Raw genomic sequence first — 23,631 nt, 5'->3', positions numbered from 1 at the left:
AAAGACAGACCAAAACTAAAGGGCCCATCGATTCAAAGAGAAAGCTAGAGGAATAGTAATTTAAAGGAAAGTGCTGCCAAACTAATCAGTAAATAAATAACTTCTGCATATAGCTTTTCCCCATGCACAAAAACTTTTTTTTTTTTTTTTTAATTTTACAGTGTACTTATTCTTTGAAAAGAGGCTTTGTGTGGCAGTTTTGTAAAATAGTGAACTATATTCCACAGTTTTGATTATTTTCAAAATCATAATGAAGATAATCCACTTGATTCCTGGAAACCTCAGTGGAAGATGCAAAAGCAAGTTTTGCTCACGCCTTGCAAATAGCAGTTTAAAGGAACGAGTCACAGGAATTGAGCTAACTGCAGAAAACAAAACACACCAAAAGCAAGGAAACAGTTTTCATGTGCCAGGTCTACAGATGGCAGCAAGGCTATGAAGAAAAAAGAAAAGCCATTTTTCACTAAAGTAGTACATGTAAGTCAAAATACACAGGAAGCAGGTAAAAGTATGCTTTCTTCAAAGTCAGTAGGAGCTGTAAAAAAGTGCAAGGAGGCAGGATTTCACGTTTATGAAGGGTTCAGTTAAATGGATATTCACTACCAGAATAAGGCTTATAAAAGAAGTATTGGAATTAGTATGCAAAACACTCGTGTGTAGAAAAAAAAAAAACAACACAAAGCAGACTTCATACCTACATTAAAAATAAGTCTTTATTTGTCAGCTCATGTTTTTAAGAATAACTCTTCGATATTCTGGGAAATGAATGATGCAATCAGCACCTCCAGTAGAGAAAGGGCTAAGCAGCATGTGATTTAACAGCAATAACTGTCAGTAACAGTTTAGTGAAAGTAAACACTTCAGTTAATACCAGTAAATTGGAGATGGCTCCCTCACAGGTTGTTACTGAAAACAAGAGGTAAAGCAAGACAGGCAAGCAGTTAAATTCCATATATTCTCACTAACATATTACAAATAAATACAGTTTTGTAAGACCTCTGGATCTCTTTGTTCTACAAAACACAAGGAACCTTTAGGATCAACTTCAGGTTTTTAAACAGTACTTTTTTTAAAAATTTACAAAAAAATGTGAAATCAAAATCTGAAACCAGAGAACCAAAAAGTATTTCTGTACCATCTAATTGCTTCTGATACTAAACACTATAAAGCATGATGCAGAAAAAGTATTACAGGAAAAAAAATTGGGAAGAGTACCAACTTAGGTCTCCTAGTTATTAATTCAGTGATCATTTGACACTCACTGTTGCTTTCCAAGAGATATTTAGGTTTTTGTTGTTAGTGGTGGTTTTTTTTGTTTGTTTGGGTTTTGTTTAAGTTCAAATATTTCTTTGAAAGGAAATCCATCCATGTATTTCGAAGTGTAAATTCTACCTCTTAGGAACTCCAATAAATGTGATTCATATGTTAGAACAATTGCTAAATTATCTTTAAAATCAGAGGAAGAAATCAGATTTTCCATCTATACGTATAACAGTAGCAAACTTTTACATCATTTAGCCTTTGTAGGCTAGGAAATAACAATTATTTTCTAATTGTGTTTTTGTTTTTTTCCTGAAAAACATATTAAAGTCATTGCTTGTTTGAAACACACCAGAAAGTGCTATTATTCTGACTTTGCTAATTAAGAATTACTTAAGCGACTATTTATCAGATGCTCAGGCATACAGGTAAAGATGTAAAGATTTCACTGACACTGTTCTGTGAAGATAGGAATCAAGATATTCCTAAAATTAAGGTATAGATTCTCTATTTGAGAACACGTTAAGTCCTATACAAAATATATATATATATATATATATATAGATCTTTCTTTTTTTTTTAAATAAAAAGGTGAAAATCTGGAATATAGATTAATTTAATTTAGAGAGTTTGTTAGGTTAGCACAAGGAAAACTATTATTGTGAAATAACCATCTATACTGGCTTTTCTTTCCTTTTCAGTGTTATAGTGGCTGTTGACTTTGCTAATTCTTAGCTTTAAAAGTCTCACTAACAGTGAATTACCTTTAAAAAAATATCAAAAGATTGCAAATTCATTTAAGAAGTTTCATTAATAATGAAAACTCAGCATAACTCTATAAAATATCCAAAATTCTTTATTTCAGGCCAAGATAGTATTGTTACAGGCATCCATCTCTTCTCCTCACTTAGATACAATCCAAGTTGGCACTCCCAACCACCAAGAAAGTTAAATGGTTACTTAAATGGTTACTATAGTACAGGCACAAAGTAGCCAAACAGCTTTACTTTCAAAAAGCAAAGCCATGATTGTGCTCTAACAGCATTTGTTACTAGTGCATATGTTGTTCTCCTCTCCTAAGAGGCAAGATTAGGAAATTTCACTTAATGGAAGGAGCACAGATGACAGCCCTGTTAATAAACCTGTTGTTTCATCAGTAGAGGAATGATGTACGTATCTGGATACACTGGACACTTCCCTTCATAGCTTTCAGTTGCATTTACTAGTACACACGGGCTTGCGCAGAATGAGATTAAATATCCTTTTAGCCTTCATTACTGCTTTCATTGTTATAATCACTACCAAAGTTTCACATTTGAAGAACCACAATTTTTTTTCCTGAAATAAAACAAGAAGAGCAAACAAACAAAAACCAGAGTATTGCAGTTCCCTCATGTATGACAGTGCTTCATAACTACCAGCTAAAAATCTTTTCCCTATCTAGAAACATTTTCCATAAAGGAAGCAGCACCAGAGACGGTTTGTATCATTTAACCATAAAAATAACAGTGGTGTATTTTACTGCATTTCAAACCTCCAGTTACAGTGGTTAACAGTTAGCATATGGAATGAGTATCAGATTTTTAATATGTACCAAAGGCAAGTTAGTAAAAACAAGTAAACAAACAAACCACTCTACAAATATATTACAAACAAAACTAGCAGCAAATACTGCTATCGTGAATGATTGACTGAATGGTCATCTGAAAAACAAGCTGATGACTCTATTATTATAAAAATAGCAAGACAAATATTCGATCATAACATCTGTATGAACAAGTAAGAAGTAAGCGTGATTCCGTGAACACAAATCTTATTTACACAAGAGTGTCTCCGAGCCACAAAATGTAGTTTCAGTTTTATGTTAATAATCATAATTCCAGTCCAATACATGCAGTTGACTCCGGTAAGCATGTCTAAATAGGCAACAAAATGTAACTCTTACAACAGATTCTTTTCTACAGCATGCAGCCCTATACGACTGGTATGAATGCCCATCTTTATGTGGAACTTCAACAGCAAGGTGTACCGCAGCTGAGAGTGAAGGGAAACAGCAGAAGTGCTTACACCATGCTTTGATCAGAGGTAACTTTCAAAATATGCACAACATATGTACAATTTGATCCTAGGCACGTCTTTGGTTACATTCTCAATACAGTCTGCTTCACAGAAAAATACATAAAACATTCAAGACTTGGTTGAAGTCCAGGCAAAGATAAAATTTCTTTGTTTTTCAGAAAACAAGACAGTAGAAGTCCCTTTAAATTGATACTTTATTATATCCATAAGCGATAAAATCCCAGTGCTACTGTAAGGCATGTAAATACTGAACCTGAAAGAAAATAAAAGCAGGAAAGAAAACAGAGACAATGAATCATTAGCTCTTAGAACACTTCTACAGAAAACTAAGCATACAATGGGCTACAATATTAAAAGTGTAATCACTACTCCTTCCCCATGTCAGAAAATAAGGTTTTTAATTTACAGAATTTCAAGGCAGAAGGGCAGAAAAATGACGAAGGAAAAAAAAAAGGATGCAGGAAAAATGGCCTGGAAGACTCAAAAGATTGGAAAAACACCTTAGTTGCTTACCTTTCAAAAAAACCAACAACAACAACAAAAAAAAAACATCAATTTGGCAAGTTACAGTTGTGAAATGAACTGAATAACAGGGTTATTAAATCACAGTCAAGTATTCACACAAATAAATTCAAACTACTTTAATGAGGCTTATCGATTTGTATTTTTAAATTTCTGTTGAATTAAATCAACTTTTGGTTTCTAGATATACACATTATTTTTGCCATTGTCTGCAAACAGTAGCACTTGAAGTAAGTTTGTGTTTTATGTATTTAGTTTTACTTCCATGGGGAATTCAACACTTTTTTGAATAGAGATAGTGGGGAAAAGAACTTCCTCTCATTTTAATAAATTGCCTTTTATTTTCCAGTAATGGTTCACTGTAAAAGGATATCCCTGATGTACAGTACTATGAATAGACATGATTGTCCTTATGATAAAACCTATTGTGAAAGAATAATCAAAAAGTCTAAATCAGAAGAATAACTTCTACTGTTAACTTGTTCATTTAATAGCACTGCATATGCAGCTGAAAAATGTCAAAATATTGAATTTACCTAGAGCAATAATGTATTTTTTCTAACATACATGCCTGAAAAATGAGCACTTAAGGAATGTGATAATGAACAGTCAAAAAGCCAGAATTGTTCCATTTTGTAGACAGAGCTCCAACAAAAGCCCTAGAAACACATGCAGCAGGCTGCTTTTATAAATTAAGTCAGGCATACATGAACTTTTTGACCCTTATTGACAGCCAGTCTTTTAGATTTCTCACACACATTATTATTACTGTATAAAGAAGGGTATAAAGTATAAAGAATTACAGCCCATGCAAAATGAAGCTGCAAATCACAGAAAACTTTCTCTAAGTAAAGTACACAAATAACCTTGCTGATATCAACTGTGACTACTTCAAGTATTTTATTTGAATTAGGGCCTTCATGAATACAGTCAATTGAAAGTTTGCAAAAATGCTGTTGGGCTTAATAGTTTCAACATCAGATTCCTTACCTGCCAAGTACTTAATGTTATCAAGTTTGTGTGATTCAAGCATTGTTTTTAGATCTGCAACTTCTGTGTCTATTTTTCTGTCTGTTTGGGTCAAAGCTCGATCTTGTTGTGCATGCTGGAAAACAACAAACATAAACAATTTGAACAGTTTGAGTTAATTTAGAAATGTAACCCATTCTTTTAAGTTGCATTTCTGACCTCTTCTTAAATGTATATTAATGAAATAATTTGCATTCAAAGCAAACAAGTTCCTTCCTGGCTTATTATATCCATGAAATTGAAAAATTTGGTGAACTTGGTAAACTTACATGACTACTTGCTTCCTAACATGTAATCTAGAAAGGGGCAGAACTGGATGCCTTCTTCTCTCAATCTAGCAGCATAATCATTAACTTTAATCTGTCACTTGGCCCACAGATGTTCAAGTCACTGCTCAATTATAATAGCTATTGAGATGTCTAAGAGCCTCTTGTGACAGAGACATACTGGAGCATGAAAATTTATGGATCATTAGAAATACTAAGAATTGGTCTTCTGATGTATAAAGCGTGCCTTCATCTTCCAATGAATTCTGCCACTAAAACAGTGATAGACAGACTTCAGGATCTGATTATGACAGAAGACCAAACTTCTGTGAAAGAAATGGGATGGAGTTATTACTCAGAAAAGACTGAAAGACAAGACTTGTAAACTCAGATCAACAGCTGCCGTGGTGCTGATATTTTCAAATCAGCACTACTGAAACATTTTCAATCAGTTAATGATTTGTTAATGATTTACTGCTAGACTTCTTCCGATGGCTAATTCCCTACAGTACAGAAATAAAACAAAATGAAGACGAAGAGCTTAGTAAAAGCCTCCCCCTAAAATGAAGCCAAATCAATCTAGCCACACTGAACATGGAAAAAATCATTGATTTCAGAAGAACTAACGTAAAGTTCTGTCTAGAGAAAATACTACATGCATGAAGTTTCAAAACAAACTGACCACTGAACAGTTTATATAGACACAGAGGAAACCTAATAATATATATGAAAGCCTTTTTATTCTGTAGACACTTCAGTCAGCTGTACTAATATGGAAGCGCATGGAGAAATAATAAATCTCAATGACATTTTGTACATGGAAGTGTCTAAGCACATGAGCAACTTCACAAAGAACACCTGGTCTATAATATGAGCATAAAAAGCTTTTTTTATACGATTAGCTACCAAGTCCTTACCAACTCCACTATTTCTGTCCTCATTTCAAGTAGTTTTCTTTCATTGAGTGAATACTGCAAAGGGGAAAAAAGAAAAAAAATAAATGTGATATTGTCCTTAAACCTTTTCCCCACATTTAAATAAGTATTTCTTTGTTTCCAAGTTCTGTTAAAAAAAAAAAAAAAAAAAAAAGAAGGATCTGAAAAAGAATGTTGTCTGATAACACTTGAGAAAGCGTATTGTAGGATGACTGCTATCATCCTACAAAGCAGAATTCAGACAGGTTTTCAGCCACTCTTCTGAACTGCAAAGTGCAACAAGTCCAAGACAATCATCATCTGCAACAATGATATACATTAATAATGGTAGAATGTAATGGTTCCTGTCCACTACAGCAATTCAATTATTCATAGGACAGCTGCTAAACCAGTCTACAGTGCAGAGTATTAAGGTCATCGGGCTCCCATCTCAGAATGCTCAGTTACACAGCAATAACCTCATCTGTTGACATTCCCACGTGGAAAGTCACTTTATTTTTCCTCCAGTCTTGAAGCTTATTCCACCTTAATATTAAACTCAGATTAATCTATGTAAATGCCTCAGCATTGAAAAAACCTCTCCTTAAATATCTACAGCAATATTTGGACTTCTGACTGATCTAAAGATCAAGAAATAGCACAAGGCTACAAATGTGGAAAAGAAGAGACAAATAATAGCATTTCTACAATTCATGAAACATTTTTGTGCTAAATTCTACAAATTGAACACAAGGAAAAAAAATGAAATTTATATTTATGTAAAATGTCTAAAAGTGGTAAGATGGCAAAACTTATAAAAGAATAATTTAAAACCAGGTTTGAAATAAAATTTCATGTAAGAACAATGCCTCATTAATAAACTGGTCATCACTATCAAAAATAGTAGTATATTTAAAATAAACAGTGTAATGGATTGAAATAATTTCTGTTTAAATAGATGTTGTTGGCCAAATAGACTTCTATTTTAGTACAATTTATACTCTGCAAACTTCTTTCTTGATGTCCATATTCGTTCAAATTTGCCTTGGGGCTAGAGCTCCCTAGGTCGAACACAGGGATTTCAAATTGCACTTTAAGAAAGTGAAATACACCCTTTTCCTACGAAGAATCAACACAAATCTGTAATAACACAAATACAGCAAGAGGAAAGGCAAGGTTAACCCCACCCTGAAATTAAACAGGGAGATTTCCCCTTAAGTCCACATGTTTTTCCACAATGCAGAGAAAATTCAGTTCTGTCAGATGCATCTTGATATTTTTAAACAGCCAGCGTAGAGGCACTGCGATGCATGAACAATATGAATATAAATAGAAATCTGTACTGTACTTCAAGTTTCTAAATTGCATCTATACCATTGCAGATATAAATCAGGGCACAAGCAGATGTGCATTAAGCAACAAAGAATTCACTAGGAAATGTAAAGTGGAACTAACTTATTCAGATAAAGCATTTGGAGTTCAAAACATTAAAAATGGCTGACATCAGTGTTGACAAATTAAGATATTCTCCTTCAGCATTTAGTCCAAGCAGAACTGAAACATAAGAACTTTTTACTTAAAGTACATAAAGTTAAATCAATTTAGACTTAGGACATTTCTCTTCTGAATAATAGTTCTGTAAGAATGAATAGTAAGCTTCAATAACCTGAGTCTTATTCTCACAAAGACAGACATTCAGTCTTAAGTCATGTTAGCATCCAAGTAAATATAGTGATGCTCTACTACAGAAAATACTGGATTATGTTCTTCTCCCCAGCTCAGCATATATGCTGCAATCTGTCTGCATTTTCCTTTTCTGTTCATGCATGACAAAGCTGACAATTAAAGTAGGGGAGTGCTGGGAGTGAAAGAGTAGTTTTGAAAGAAACTATGAAACTGTAGTTGCATGACAGACTAAGTTAATCAACTTTCTTAAAAGAAAATTCACAGCTGCAAGGCTTGCTTTTTCTGGGAGGCAGTTGAAGTCATGCAGTGTTAGAAGCAACAAAGTCCAGATTTCAGGGTTCTACATAAATATACAAGGAAATGGTAGTACCTAATTTATCACCTGTGAAATGTGTTTAAATAGGTTTTTTGAAGCCCAAAGTATTTCAAAGCTTTGGATCCACACAGTTCATATGTTTTGTATGAAGTTGTTAAAAAACAAACAAACAAACACACAACCACCAGCATAAAGTATTAATCTTTAAAAATGGACCTTATCTGCTTGAATTGTATTTTATTCAAGCATATACCAGGGGATAACAGGCTGTTAGTCATTATACTCAATCACTGACTCAACTGTTACCTGAACTAATCACTGTGAATAACTTCAGGGGGCACACACAGAAGTTAGATGACTTCTACTTTAACAGTTCTTATTGCCTAGACTGCAGATGAATATTACTTCACTATGCACTTGTGATAATAGGACTGAATAAGAAATAAAATTTGCAGTAAAGTGCCACTGAAAAATCTTTCAATTTAGATTATGCAATTTGAGATCCTAAAAGCTATTCAAGAGATCTACGGGAATAGATTTCTATTTAGAGTGCTACATATAGTGCAAAAACTTATCTTCTAGTTTTTCCTCTAAGTTACTCTAATTAAAGAGGATGTAAATTCAGCTCTACCAGATATTTCAAAGTTTAAAAGAACCCAAGTCTTTAAAACAACCCTAATCAGTATCAGTTACAATAAAAATCAATCCCAACTATTTTCACAATAGGTAATGCCTGATAAACTAGCCACACTAAATTCTCTAGCTATAGGGAAATAATACATCTCCAGTGATGACAAGTGTAATGAAATGTGGATGCTTAATTCAGTGTGAAAATAGAGCTATACTAACAACGTGAAAAATCTCCATGTGGCTAGTCAGCATATTTAAATACAAAAATCTATTGTATTTAAATGTAGTAGACTGATACTGATATTAAATCAGTATCAAGAGACAGACACACAAAAGTCAAACAATACTACTATGCCTTGTACTATAGAAGCTTAAAGATGAGTAATGTGGATTAACAGTATCTTGAAAACAAACAACACTACAGATTAATATCAAAATTACATTCTTACCCAAATTAGGAGACTATTCAATGTTTGGATACTTCTAGAAGAATGCAAATAAAACTTACCAATTCTTTTACTCTGCTCTTTTCTAGGTTTAGGTTCAACTTGTTATCTGCACGCACTTTAGTAATTTCATCCTAATGGGGGAAAAAATGATGAAGCAGTGAGCATGAATTTCTATTTATTCATGAGCAAAATAAGTTAGGAAAATATATTGTGCTTTCTTTAATTAGAGAGCAGATTGATTCCCAAGACACATAGTGTGCATCTTCTTCCAAAGTACAAATGTTCCAACCTTCCCCCATGGAAATACTCATGTTCTGTAGTATGAATTCATTCTCACTGGAATGAGTCAAAAACTAAACTGCTTTTACACCAGAACACTGAAAACAGCAGCTGATTGAGAGCACATCCTTCTACAAGTGCTGCTAGGAATGTGTCATATCCCATGACTCACTGATTTCAGAAATCCATGCCTAAGTACACTTGTAATATGGACTTCTGTGAAGGAATCTTGATGCTCAAGATAATGTTGTAAAGCAGTTTCCAACTTTGCAATTTTGAAGAAAATCTGTTTCTAAAGACTGTATCTAGGGCTTTCAGAAAAAAAAAAAAAGCTACAGGTTTAGAATTCAGAAAATGTTTATTGTATTATAAACTTCTGACTTTTTAAACTACCATTAAATTATATACTTCATGGATAGCTCTAAGTGATTCCTATTTCTCGCAGTGACAGCTGCCATTTTAATGCAACCTCCCAGCAGGAATTCCAGCCAGCTGACAGTTTGTCATGAGGCAAACTGCTGATCTAACGAATGTGTGGGAGAAGCAAGAGTTTGATGATGCTCTGGGATATTCTACAGTTTAAAAACAAGCAAGCATCTCTCAAGTAGACCAATGTCAGCTAGTCAAGACTTCATTAAATCAGTATGAACAATAATCACACTGTTTCTATGCTACAATTTTTGAACTTTAACTGTGTTGTAATTAGATGTCATTACAGCACGTGTTACAATTCAATGAAATTGAGAAGTCTGAAATATTTTTTTCCTTCATTTTTTACAACATTGTGTCATTCTGTCTTTCAGATGAAAAAGTATGCGCAAATGTAATTACTGCAAGGGCAAATCATTTTATATTTCCAGATAAAAGTTAAATTTAAGATATCTTGCTTTAAGAAAAGATGACTCAGATCCTTCATATTCTACCATTGAATATACTAACTCAGTTTATATTTTTACTTGCATAGAAATAAGTTACAAATCAAAAATCAGATGCCAACCATTTTAAAAAATGGCATACTGAAAGCCTGGATGCATTAAGCATTTCACAGCATTATATAAAACACGTGAGACTAGCCCTGAGAAATGTATTCTCCTTTTGGAGTTAACATAGCAAAGAAGAATTGAAGATAATAGGGAAGAAATGACAAGGAGGGCACTACACTGAACTTGATCACATTGTGATCACATTGTCAGCTAACTTGACAAGACAATGTTTTGACAGTTTCACTGGCAAATCCTATGGTAGGAAAGGTGCTCCATCCTCCCAGGTAAGAAGGCTATCACAGGAAGAAACAACATTTCTGAAGTAAGAGGACCGTATTCCCTATGAACAGTTAAGAGTTACCTGGTTTCCAATCTTAATGCTTCTTGCAAGAATTTTTTCTTTCTTTGTAAAAGCTGCGTATGACTACACACTCAACTAAATTTTGAGACTTAAGCTAAGGTTTTGAGACAATCTTGATTTTGATGTTAGAAAGCTATTTAAAATGTTACTCAGGCGAGGAAAAAAAAGAACAAAAACAGCATTGATCTTTAAACCTAGTAAGAATAAGAACCTGTAGATAATTCCTAGATAAGTTTCCTCCAAAGAGTCTGCTTTCTTGCTAAGGTTATTTGTTCCCAAACAAATGGGACCAAACATAATGGCACCGAACTTAGTGGCTTAAAGAAGCCATTTGAAAACTATTTTAAGTTCTGAACAGCTAACAGAAAAAAACTTCAGGAAAAGAGAAATACTGTAACCCATTATTAAGTGCTGTAATTTTGAAACCCATTTGAACCCATTATTAAGTGCTGTAATTTTGAAAGTGTGTTGCATTTTGAATATGATAACCAGCCCTAAACACAGGGCTGGTTAAATCATTCAGCCTTAATCATGACGTGCCAGCTACCTACTTTCTGAGTCTGAGTTAAGGAGAAAGTATTCAAATAATTTTTTTTCTTCACCAGTTAGTGATGAATTGTTTACAGTTGTCACCATTAATTAAATATGCAGGAAATTGACCTTGCTGCAGCCCATACTGTACCATTAATTGCTGTTTCAGTGTCCTATATATCACAACAATCTAGCACAAATTTTAGAATAAGATGCTAAGAGAAACAATTACTTTTAAAGCAAACCAGACGGATGTTAATTCTTAATTGTATTGGTAGAGCATCTTACCATGACTTGCTTCTTTATCTGCTGGAGTTCAAGTTTTATTTTCTGGGAAAACAAAAAAATTTACACTTTTATTATTGCATACAAACAACCTCAATCTAGAAATACTAATGAATGTGCACCATAAGTAGGAAAAACTACAATGCATCATGTGAAAAGGAAGGCAGAATGAACATGGTTTTATTATCTATATCCTTAGTACACGTGTAGATATATCCACACATAAACAGATGTTTACACAATCACTCATTACTACAGATTTCCAACCAGCAGCACAAGACAGAAGCCAACAGTGCTCCACAGCAGTAAAGGTGTCCAAATGCATAGGAGGTTTTAGTAAAGAGTGAACAGAGCCAAAGGTAAATGATTATTCCCCCATATCCAGCATTTTTGAGTCTGCATCGAGCTGTGTCCAGCTTTAGGCTCTCCCTGGTACAAGACAGATGTTGACATGCTGGAGCAAGATGAGCTGAGAGCCACCAAGATGATGGGAGGCTGGAGCACACAAGGTAGGGGTGGACAGCGGGGAGAGGCAGAGGGGTTTGCTCAGCCTCAAAAAGAGGCAGCCTCATGGCAATCATACTGCAGCCATCAATTCCCCCATGGTCTCTAGAGGTCCCTTCCAACCCAGTTTATTCTATCACTTTCTCTCTTTCAAAAGACATGTGAAATAGGAATAGTAGTAGTTGTAGTGGATTATGTTTTATTTCCTTCAATTGTGCATGAACTAGCAACCTGCAAGGATCTACAAGGATCCCTTTTGCCTGTCTTGTTCTGTGTGTATTCAGTTAGCTATGAGTTGATGAAATAACATGTGACCTGACTCTCCTCTTGCTGTATGTTCTCACAATTACCTTCTTTTTTGGCTAAATATAGTCAAAACATGAGATCATGTTACAGAGTTGAAAAAAATAATAATCACAGAATCCCAGAAATGTTGAACTGAGATTGGACCTCGGAAGATCATCCTGTCCAAACCCTTGCTCGAAGCGGGGACAGCTAGAGCAGGCTGCTCAAGGCCATGTCCAGCTGGGTTTTGATTATCTCCAGGATAGGGACTTCACAGCCTCCCCAAGTATCTTATTCCAGCGTTCAACCAACCTTACAGTAAAAAAGGTTTTTCTTACATTCAAATAGAATTTCCTGCATTTCAATCTGGGCCAGTTATCTATTTTTCTGTCACTGGACACCAGTGGAAAAACTTCTCCATCTTTACTATACCTTCCTTTCAAATATTTGTACACACTGATGAGATCCTACTCTTTTTCTAAGCCAAGCATTCCCAGCTCTTGCAGCTATTTCCCCACAATGCTGTGTTGCCATCTGGAGGAACATCAACAGTCCGGTGGGTCAGCCACTCCTCCCAGCCTTGTAGCACCTGCAAACTTGCCACGGTTACACTCTGCCCCTTCACGAGGTCACCAATGAAGGTGTTTAACCGTACTAGCACTCAAGTAGACCTCCTGGGTACAAAACTCTTCTTTACATCATTAGAAAAAATAAGCAAGTGCTATAACTCCAAAATACTGATTTTTACCTCATTTTCTGAACGGAGTGCTGAAAATTCACTTTTCTCCAAAATAATCATGTCCTTTTTCACTGCACCAATGTGAGACATTACTTGCTGAAGAGCGATCTCCTTTAAAAGAAAGAAAAGCCTCAGGACATACAACCACAATGCTTTTTCTCAGATGTGCATACAAATACAATGGGGTATTCTGGTACTCTAAAATTTGTAACCCTGCAACTTTAGAAGTTATCTCAGTTTCAAAAGACAAGATAAATTAAGCGAGAGTGACAAAATAAGTGAGTTATGCTCAAATGTTAGTAACGTTTGAAAAAAATCAGCGGTACTAACAAGGGTCAAAATAGTTAAATTAATAGCATAGAAAATTGTTTCTTCCAAGTATTCAAATTCTTAAGCTAGGAAGGGCATTAGGGACAGAGATGTCCATGTGCTAAATGAGGAAAGCTTATTTTCAGGCCAAGACTCCCCAGTGCAACCATGCTCTTTCGTAATTGCCCTCTGTTCCACCTCCCCCTGCATGAAGGCTCACCCTGCTTCTCTACTCAGCTAAGCAAAATCATGCACTATATTCATACTTTTAAATGCTCTTCTCAGTCTTTTATACCAAACTGACAGAAGAAAAACAAGCATCCTCCACATCTTTAGAAGATGGATAGGTCTCTCTGTAGACATTTTTCTAGATCTTACGCTATCCACTTGCAAACAGGGACTCCTTTTTCTTCTCTGAACATCCACCTCTAAAAAGTAGGCCCTTGTTTTTGATTCTGGACTAACACCCTTACAAATCTGACAGTGCACTCTAACTTCACTTTTGTTGGGTAATGCTACTTTAATTTATGGCATGGTATTTCTAAGTGGCATCTGGAGACGCCTCACTAGCCTACCTGACTACAGCACTGGAAAAAAACAATGGGTCAGTATGCTGGATTTACCAGAAAAAGAGTACTGCCATAGATGCCTTCCCTCTTATTCCGTGAAGTGCCCATCTTGCATTCATTCTCTCCACTCTTGACTGAACCCAATAAAATAGAGAACAGCTTCTTCCATATCCTATCTCTTCCTCATCTAAATAGATACACATGATACACACACATTTATTGTGAAGGCTTTAATCTGTTTAGTGTAATGCTTCAGCTTTTACATATCCAGCTTTGGGCTAATGGCAACAGCTACATCTGCAGTTTTTCAAACCCTCTTCCAATTCTTCATTCTCTTGTGGCATAAGCCCTTATGCATTCAGACTGTAACAAACTACAGGTTTGTCATGTTACTCAGGGCAACACACATACTTCCTGAGCATGCCATACAAACTTGTTGTACATGGAGGTAAAGACGCAATGATTGCTTATCATAAAACACAACCAACCATGGGGGAAAGGTTCCCTTTAACATTGTATTCTCTGATCTGCTGTGGAACAAATTCAGTACAGGAAGAAGTGCTTTCATAACTGCTTTGCCTGGAAACTAAGACCTAGAAAAGAGGGGCTGAAGCCTCGCTAGATGGAAGATGGTGCAAAATCTACTCTTTACAGAGACGGTCCAGTGCAGAGGTTATTATACCACAAAGACAGCAGCTGCAGTTTTCTCTTGTTTAAAATGATGACCCAGTCACTACAAAATGAGTTAAGAGTCTATGTTTGGAAAGTGACTTGAGGCTCTGAATCCCAGCCTCACAGAGCAGCCTAAGAGGTGGTATTTTAGCTATGCTGCTTGTCAGCATGGTCGGCTTGACTAGCTTACACGTCAGGGAATTCCTCACAGGTAAAACCACCATTCTCTCAATGTTAACAATACAGTTCAGGTCTATGCAATTTTCTGGTAGCCAGGAAGGATCTCTGTAGATACTCAGCATTATCATTCTATATCCAAGCAAATTTTCTTCACTTCCACCAAGATGTATCCGTGCTGGGTGGGTTTAGAAGATACCACAAACAATGTATACAAAGGAAACTGACAGCTTTCAATAGCAGCATCTAAAATAGACTGTTCCTATATGTTACCAGTATATAAAATTATACCAACCACACACTAAAAGACATCATAAAGAAACAACTGAATTCTAATACAATATGAATATTATGACAGAAAGATAAATCAAGAAAGACCACATAACTGCATGGTAAATGATAGATGAAATCTTTATGTTGTTGCTACAGATCTAGACAAGAATATACGTAGTAGCCATAACTATTCAAATCCACGCACTGAGTACCTCCTATGTCTGTGTAAAATCCTTCTCAGCAATTCTATTTCAGGTTACAGTAAGACTGAAAACAAAAAACTATCTGTGGATCGTGCACCAACTCACAGTTCCTGAGTTTCGAGGTCCATCACAACACTGGTAAGTATTTGTGAAATTCAAGACAAAACTCAATACCCAACAGGGACATTTGTTATTCATTTTTAAACTTTTAAAATCCAGTGTCTAACAGTGAATAATCCTAGCAACATGTATTTCATTAGCAGATGTGCCAGATCTCAGTTGACTTTAACCCCACAACTTCTTTGAGCTGACCTGCTGTACTTTGGTCACCATGTCCTTGTAGATCATATCCAGGTTGGTGTTCATGATTTTCACTAATGCAGATACGATCACCTCCGACTGCTGGGTAGTGAACCCTGAGCAAGACAAAACGTAGCAAGAGTCATATACCAACATCTGGACAGCTTATGAAAATACCACCTTCTAATACTCATAATGAGGTTAAAAAAAAAAATCAGCCATAAAAGATAAAGAGTATATTTCTCTCCATGTAATGCTAGCAAAAAAACACAACCAGGCAGTACACCCAATCTCCTCCACCCCAGAATGACACCTGTGACGTTGTATAGCTACTTCTGTAGTACAGCACCATTACAATACCAGCAAGAGAAGTGCTGAAAGTTTTTCTAAAAGTATTATGCAGTGTCATCTCTCACGTGGTTATTTCTACCAACAAGAATCCTGACCTTCAAAAGCCAATACCTACTTTTAGTATACCCTACATATACCAATGATGATATGCAAATCCCAGCAATCCAATGATTTTAGTCTTATCAGCTTCTGAGTCACCATGAAAAAGCCCTTTAAACTGAGTACGTTGTGAACCATTGTAAAACATAGTCCCTAGAAATACTCTCAACTTTCCTACTTTCAAAACGTAGGAGAAAGTGTCATGAACAAGATTTAATAATTATGGAGAGGATGATTGTTTCAAATACGTAGCAGGTTAGTGTCAGAAAGCAGCAATGAGGTTTGAAAGCAAGCTCCTTTCAATAGCTGAGCTGATTTAATCATTTGCCATTGCCAGAAGGAGACACCCCTCCTCACTCTATTCTTTCCCCTCCTCGTGCCACTTTATATGAGTCTTGGTGCTCACACAACTGCTCTGTGAGCTCATTAAACTAATGTCTCCGAATACTAATCAAGCAAAGAGCTGTATAATTTCCTGAGAACGAGGTTGGCACACGTAAAGAGATGCAATCACACGTTTGGGGGAAAGGGAGTGGGACCTCTCCTGAAAAGCGAGCTGTGCTGACCTTCCCCACCTCAGTAACATCACACTGAAATGAAAATAATCTACTGCATTATGTCATAGCATAAGAAGAGCTGTATTTTTTGTTCTACACTCCAAAGCTGCATTTTTTTGGGGCAGCCCGTCTCCAGTCCTATTACAGGACGTTGTTGTGCATCGCTGCGGTTTAGCAGGGCAGGCAGCTAGACACCACAAGGCTGCTGGGTGTACCAGGACAGACAACTGGGGCGTTATCACCATGCTTCAAGGCTCTGTTCCCTGAAGATGCTGGCACCCAGAAGGCACAGAAGACAACGCATAACCCAAACCTCTAACACCACAGGTCGAGGGGAGGCAATTCGCCAGGCAGTTCTGCATAAAGCCCTTATGGACGATAAGCTGCGTGTTCGGGGCACGTTACCATTCTCTTCCAAGAGGCACACCAGCGCATGAGTGTCGAAGAAGAGCCTCCTGCTGCCCAGCAGGGAGGCGCTGCCCTTGCCCTGCGAGGACCCTGGCGCTGAGGTGCTGACACCTGGAGGGGGGGGAAGAAAAAACAACGAAAAAAACCCACATTTTTATGAGGAAACGGCCAACCGAGGAGCACCCACCCGACTGGGGAGCTCCCTACGAGCATCCTAACGACGCCATGTGTTAAGCAACGCACGCCTTTTGGCTATCGCGACAGGCTGCGATGGGCTTTACCGCCAACCCCGAGACGTGCCCCCCCGTCCCGTCCCCTCACCACCCTCCTCTGCCCTTCTCCCCCCGCCCCCCCCCGAGCGAGGGGCGCGCGGCGCTCACGTGACGCGGCGGCGGCGGCACGGTGCGGGAGGGCGCCTCGAGGCCGCAGCACCAGCAGCGCCCGCCTCCCGCCGCTCACGGCCGCCGGGGCCCGGGCCATGGCTCCCGGTGCCGACCGGAGGGAGGAGGGGAAGCCGCCGCTACCGGAAAGCCATGGCTGGGCTCCCTGCCCCGCCGCCTACCCTTCCGCCACGGCCCGCCGCCCGCTTCCGCATCCGGGGGTTGGCTTTGTGGTTGGCGGCGCGGTGGTGGAGGGGAAAGCGAAGCGGGCGGGCGGCTCCGGCGGGAGTTTGGGGGTGGTGGGGACGGACAGAGACAGACAGACAGACAGACAGACATCACTTGTTTTGTGCATGTTCTGCTTTTAAAGGAAATGTACTTGATATTTACAGAGAGCTAAGATGAGAGGAAGTGTGCTCCGAGCACCGTCCCTCCTCAAGCAGCACTTCCCTCACAGGGAGCTTACTTTCCAGCACCTTTGCTTCCTCATCCCCAAATCAGTGATTGCAATAAATCGATACACGGATCAAATCGTTGGTGTGTGTCTTTGTGAGGACAGCTGAACCCCCGCAGCACACAGCAGAAACTTGCCTAATGGGCATTGCCTCTGCGTGGATGCTGCGTGCCCGGGGCCTGGCGTTAGCCTGGCAGTAATTCCTGGCATGTATGAGTGCAAGCGGTTGTCTTGGTCTTGTCTAGATGACCTCCTAGTTGTCTAGATGACCTCCTTCAGCCAGCTCATCCAGGGTCAAGTCCGTGCTGGTGCCCATCTTCACCTTCTCTAAGGGGAGCAAAGTCATAGCCGCTGCCTACGGAGGTCTCCCAGAGCAGGCAACCTTTTCTCTTCATGTCAGGAATCAGCTTGGACAATTTTCCCCATTTTGGCCTCCTCAGTGTTGTCCCGTGGAAGTCGTTACCTCCTCCTTAGAGGCTACAAATGAAAGATGTGCAGAAGGTTGCACGCTCAGGATCCCAAAATGTTGACCCTCGCAGGCATGCAGTGTTCACTAATCCATGGAGTTACAACCCCCTCCTAGGTCACAACAATGGAATCGGCAAAGAAGGAATTATTTTTAAAAGCGGCATGGTGGAAATGGCAAAGTAATGCTAAGTACAAAATAATGACTAATAATGATATCTGCTGTGCTGTGGGAGCTGTTCACGTGAAAATTAGAGGGGAGGGTGAAACGAACTCTGTGAGGTATTTCCAACTTCAGCGACGGCTGCAAAGAAAGCAAAGGCAACCCTAGGATATAACAAGCATGGTATTTTCAGTAGTGTTATTGCCCCTCCAGTATAGCTGCATTTCAAATGACAGCACTAGTCACTGCAGTACAGGAAGGATGAGTGCATATTCACAGTGATCACCTCGTGTCAACAGGAGCGTTAAGAGGAGCGAAGGGACTTTGCTGTCACAGGAGGTTGAAAAGAGACTGGCAAGGGGATCTTGTTTCTATCTGTAAACAGAACAGGAGTGTAAAAATAGGCAGAGAAAGGAAAAAACAAACAAACCAACAAAAAACACTGCTTATGCAGAAGAATGTTACTGATAAAGGAACATATGGTATAAAGTGGCCATGAATAACCGTAGATTAGAAATTAAAAGGATTTTACTCAACAAAACTGTCCTTGTGAAAAGCTTCCCAACAAGAATCAGGAGAGAACAAAAACTGAAATCAGTTTTCATATGGATGTGGCTGGCTTATGAAAAGGATTTTACGATGTAGTTACCTACAATTGCAAGGGACTAGCTCCTGTTCCCTTGCATTAATTTTCCATTGTGGAGGTTTTTCACTTTCCCCTTCAAGCGTGTGGTACTAGCCACTGTCATAGAAAGACTAATGAGCTGAAAGGAGCACAGGTGCAATCCAAAATAGAATTGAATGGTCCTGTTACTTACTCCAAATATTTTAACGCAGTGCCTCTGCAGAGTTGAGGGGGATTAACAGCTGTCAGGGGTGATGAATGCCCTGAACAGCTCTTAATTCTAAATGGGAAAAGCTAAAAACTCCCAGGCTAGAAAAGAGAGAATCACTGGTGTATGAAAGCTTTCCCATTTTGAAGTAATTAAAAGAAAAAATAGCTGTAACATCATTCAAATTAATATGCAAATGTAAATGTGCAGTTGGGGTAATTTCAGTGCTCATAGATCAGGGATGAGTTTGTCCCAATGGCTTTAAAGACAAGGAGGCACCCAACATAGTGAGGAAGGAAAAAAAAAAGCGATGGCATTGTTTTCCCAGCCTGGGGCAGGTCATCATTTTAAGTGTTAAAAAATCTTTTCCCATTCTTTTCAGTGGATATGTTAGTGAAGTCCTTGCACATTCTTTTCTTTTCTTTTCTTTTTTTTTTTTTTTAGCAGAGAAATCAATGACGAGAGTGTGATTTCTCATGTTACATCTGTTTATGTATGAGAACAGGTATATTATTTATAACGAAGAAACAATAACACTTCCCAAGAGGAATAATGCTAAGATGATCCTGCCCATAGATGGCAGTAACTGCTAATAGTGCTGACTCTCGGTGCCACTCCAATTCAAAGTCGTAGGACCCTGCCACGGTTTAAAACAATTGACCCGAACCCGTAAGTTGCTAAACAGCCACTTTGGGGGTCTTAAATCGGGGTCGTGCACGGAGCTCCTTGCAGAAACCCTGCAGAGTGTCGCTGTGTGGAAGCTCTGCCAATTGTCAGAAATAACCCCGCCGTAATTTCTCATTTCTTGGAAGAAGCAGGTATAATATGTGTTCAGGTGCTATAGTAGGCAGCAATAAGAAATCGCATTTATATTAGAATATTAAATCTTGCTGTGTTCACATCAGGCGTGCTGTACCTGCAGAACGAGCAGACAAATGCAATCTGTGTTGAAAGCTATCAGAACCAAGTGCCTTACAATGGGGATTGGTTTGGGCCAATATCCCCTCCTCCCAACCTACAAATGACCTTGTGTACCAGATATTGATGCACTCACCACCTTTGTCTAAATCAAGGCAGGACCTTTTGGACCAGAATATAATTTCCAAGCAACTGGATGGGAGAGGAGTAGACTGGTGAAAGATGGACAAAAGGGATGAGTGTGAAGGTTTAAAACTGGAATGAGACCAAATTGTGGGTACATGAGAGAGACGGAGCTGAATCTGTGTGTGATGCTGCTGGGAGGGGAAGGGGAAGGATGCTGAAGGGGGCTGTGGTCATCAGAATAAGACTGGTGATAGCAGTGACATTTTGAAGTGGGCTGGGGGGGGTAAAATGGGTGTCAGGACAGCTTGGGCTGCCGTGTGAAGGGAGGCAGCCGCTATGGTAGGGAAGGGAAATGGAGGTGAAAAGTGGATGGCTGTTACTTGCTGTTCATTATCCTGTGAGACACTTAAGCAGTGAATCAATTATGATACCAAGCAATTGTACAGATAATGAGTTAAGCAATGAAGCAGTTATACAGCAAATCATTTCTGGTATTAAATAAAAATGGGGAGAATCAACAGCAGTATGAATCAATTATACAGAGAACTATTACCAAAGTGAGTCAGTTAAGTAGAGAAACAGTTATACAGCAAGCGAATGAATAAATTAATTATGGAGCGGGGCCATTATATAGAGAATTAATTATGCAGAGCCTTCCTTTGTGATAAGGGGCATGTCTGAGGGAGCTTCATGCACAGAAAAAAAAAAAATCCAAACAAAACGATGAAATTAGATGCACTCCTAGGGAAGCCCTGCACCAGTCCTCAGCCACTTTCTCCGTGACATCCTCTCCCGCGGTTCTTTGGACTAGAGCCATCCAAATTGCAATGGTGAAGCTATTGCAGACATGGAGGAGATGAAGTGTCGTTTCCACTGTGTGTTCCTTCAGTGGGGCCATGGAGGAGAGGTGAAGGAAGTTCAGAGATGACTTTGGGGCTCTGTCAAGAGCGTTGTAGAAGGAGGCTGTGGTCTTTGGAACAGCCTTACCTGTACAGTGATGCTCAGTCTCTTCCTGGCCCCAGGATAACTCAGGGTCAAACCTCTTGCCATGCTCTCTACCAAAAAGCCTGAAAGCTTGATTTTCCTCTGCCTTGCATCTCTCCTTTGCCTGTACAAAGCAGGTGTCACATATCAGCACAGAAACGTGTGTTTTGTCAGCTTTCTTTGCTGTTATAGCTGGAGAAAAAACAACCAGCCTTTTGGACATGACACTTTCTGACGGTGTGAAATTTAAACACTCTGATTCAAGAGCTAGCTGCCTTACTTTAAACAGGTATAAATGCAATACAGACAATGGAGAAGAGCAAATTTCCAAGTCTTCATTCCTGCAGTAATAATGAATTATCTGAAATTATATAGTAAGCACGGTATGCTGTGTCTTTTTGTTTTCTTTCAGTGTTTTCCATGCTCAAACAAACAAACAAAGACAAAAAAAGAAAGAAAAAAAAAAAGCACAACAAAACAACCAAACAACAACAAAACTCTACAAGAGGGAAAAGAATCTGTATCATCCTTGAAAGAACCACAGATTTTGCCAGCTAAATCCTCAAACCTTTTAACAAGACAACACTTCCACCTAATTCTGTGATAGATTGGGTTGACTACAGGATCCAACACAGAACAAATGCTGAACCAGATGTCTTCCAAGTATTATCTGTTCCAAATCTGGACTCCATAGCTGGATTCTTGAGCTGGCTGGCAACATCTCACATCTCACTGTTACCGCTCCCATTCCATCACCCCTACAAAGTTAAGGTTGCTATTTCCCACAGCAGCTCAGAAGAGCAGGTTTAAAGTGGTCTGTCCTACCTCTGCAAAAACCTGTTTCCTCCCCTTTGGCTGATGCTGCAGTGCAAGCACAGCATATTTAGGTCTACAACATTTGTTTCACACAAGTGAGTTGAGCAATAAGTTCAAATGTAGAAATCATTGTCTTATCCAGCAGGATTTTAATGGGCTTATTTGTTGGTTGGCGAGGAAAACATTGATATGGTGTGTTCTTAAGTTAGAGTGTTTGGGTAAGAAATAAACAACTAGAATTAGTTTTGGCCAGTAAAGAAGTGTGAAGTTAAGAGGTAATAATGGTATAAACATGGTGCTAACTATTATTCATATGTTTATAGCAAACGTATTTGTGAAACTAGTAACAGCAAGCATCTCAGTTTCAGCCAGAAACTCAGCTTTGGGGAGCACAGCAAAACTGTGGCATGCTTTCAGCAATGAATACATAAACTGTTGTGCAGCATCATTTATCTGTCTCCTAGCATATACTTCATGTGAAAATAGCCCAGGCTCTGTTTGCTTTCAAAATGGGCTTTCAATGTCACTAGAGTGTTGGTTTTTTTTTTTCACCTTTGTTTCTTTCCAGACGTCCCCCTCTTAGAGTTATCTTCTATCGGGTGTTTGCAGTCTGTTGGGCTGAATTTGATCTCGTATAGGTTTAATACAAGCTTAACGTTTACCCCTCTTTGTTTATTCACCCCCCCCCCCCTCCCGGCAAAGACTGAAGATGCTAAAACCTGAAAATAATGTGTATACCTGAAGACAAAGATGCCAAAGTCCCAAGGAGCTGTCAGCAGAATCTGAGTTGCAGGGATATCTGACATTGTGGATAACACCCTTGTTCTCTGACGATGTTAATCAGCGTTCAAAGATTTGTAAGGTTGTTGTGACAGGAAGGAAAACCAATATGAATCAGGAGAAAACTCAAGGTACAATCTTGTTTACAAAAAAGTACATCAGGGAAAATAAACAACCATGTTTCCTTTCCCATAACTCCTGTGTTGTTGGTATTTTTTTTGGTCTTGTTTTGTTTTGTTGTGTTTTGTTTTTCCTCCTGGCAGCAATGAGTATCTTTGACCGTATTTGCAGTTTAGGAAATTGCTTGCCTTAACTTAGCTCTGACCTGCCTGTTAACAGCCTCCACCAGTTGCAGATGCTTCAGTACATCTAGACTAGAGGCCGGCTCTGGGCCAAGGCTCTGTGGTTGATAGTGGATTCTTTGAGGATATTATTAATCTGAAATATAATGATATAATTATCCTCTTTTTAGCTAAACAATTATTTTTTCCCTCTGTGAAATAATGCAAACTCTGCAAATAGAGAGGTTAAGGGCTTCTCTTTTGTGTAATAATCCATACAAACAGTAAGTTGGCCAAGTTAGTTCTGGTGATGTCTTCAGTACATCTGCATAGTTATTATTAACACATACTGTGGTTGGAAGAAGAAAGTAACAGGTTTTCTTTTGCTAAAGAAC

General features: G+C 38.4%; 1 protein-coding gene and 1 long non-coding RNA gene across 2 annotated transcripts; both read right to left on the bottom strand.

Moving 5' to 3' along the window:
* Positions 1-2,098: 2,098 nt before the first annotated feature.
* MCUR1 (mitochondrial calcium uniporter regulator 1) lies at positions 2,099-17,626 on the bottom strand. The gene is made up of 9 exons (XM_027451247.3): positions 17,417-17,626; positions 17,034-17,147; positions 15,634-15,737; positions 13,128-13,229; positions 11,594-11,635; positions 9,211-9,282; positions 6,074-6,127; positions 4,852-4,966; positions 2,099-3,592 (listed from the first exon to the last, which is right to left on the bottom strand). The coding sequence occupies exons 1-9, from the start codon at positions 17,514-17,516 to the stop codon at positions 3,537-3,539; spliced, it is 759 nt and encodes a 252-aa protein (XP_027307048.2). The 5' UTR covers positions 17,517-17,626; the 3' UTR covers positions 2,099-3,536.
* A 114-nt stretch (positions 17,627-17,740) lies between these two features.
* LOC140001556 (uncharacterized) lies at positions 17,741-23,038 on the bottom strand. Its single transcript, XR_011806874.1, has 3 exons — positions 22,914-23,038; positions 21,363-21,483; positions 17,741-18,449 (listed from the first exon to the last, which is right to left on the bottom strand). It is a non-coding gene; the product is annotated as an uncharacterized lncRNA (long non-coding RNA).
* Between the last annotated feature and the right edge of the window lie 593 nt (positions 23,039-23,631).

The sequence above is a fragment of the Anas platyrhynchos genome, chromosome 2 (assembly GCF_047663525.1).
Source record: "Anas platyrhynchos isolate ZD024472 breed Pekin duck chromosome 2, IASCAAS_PekinDuck_T2T, whole genome shotgun sequence".
Lineage (NCBI taxonomy): Eukaryota > Metazoa > Chordata > Aves > Anseriformes > Anatidae > Anas > Anas platyrhynchos.
Note: the sequence above shows the minus strand (reverse complement) of the source record. Positions and strands in the feature narration are given on the sequence as shown.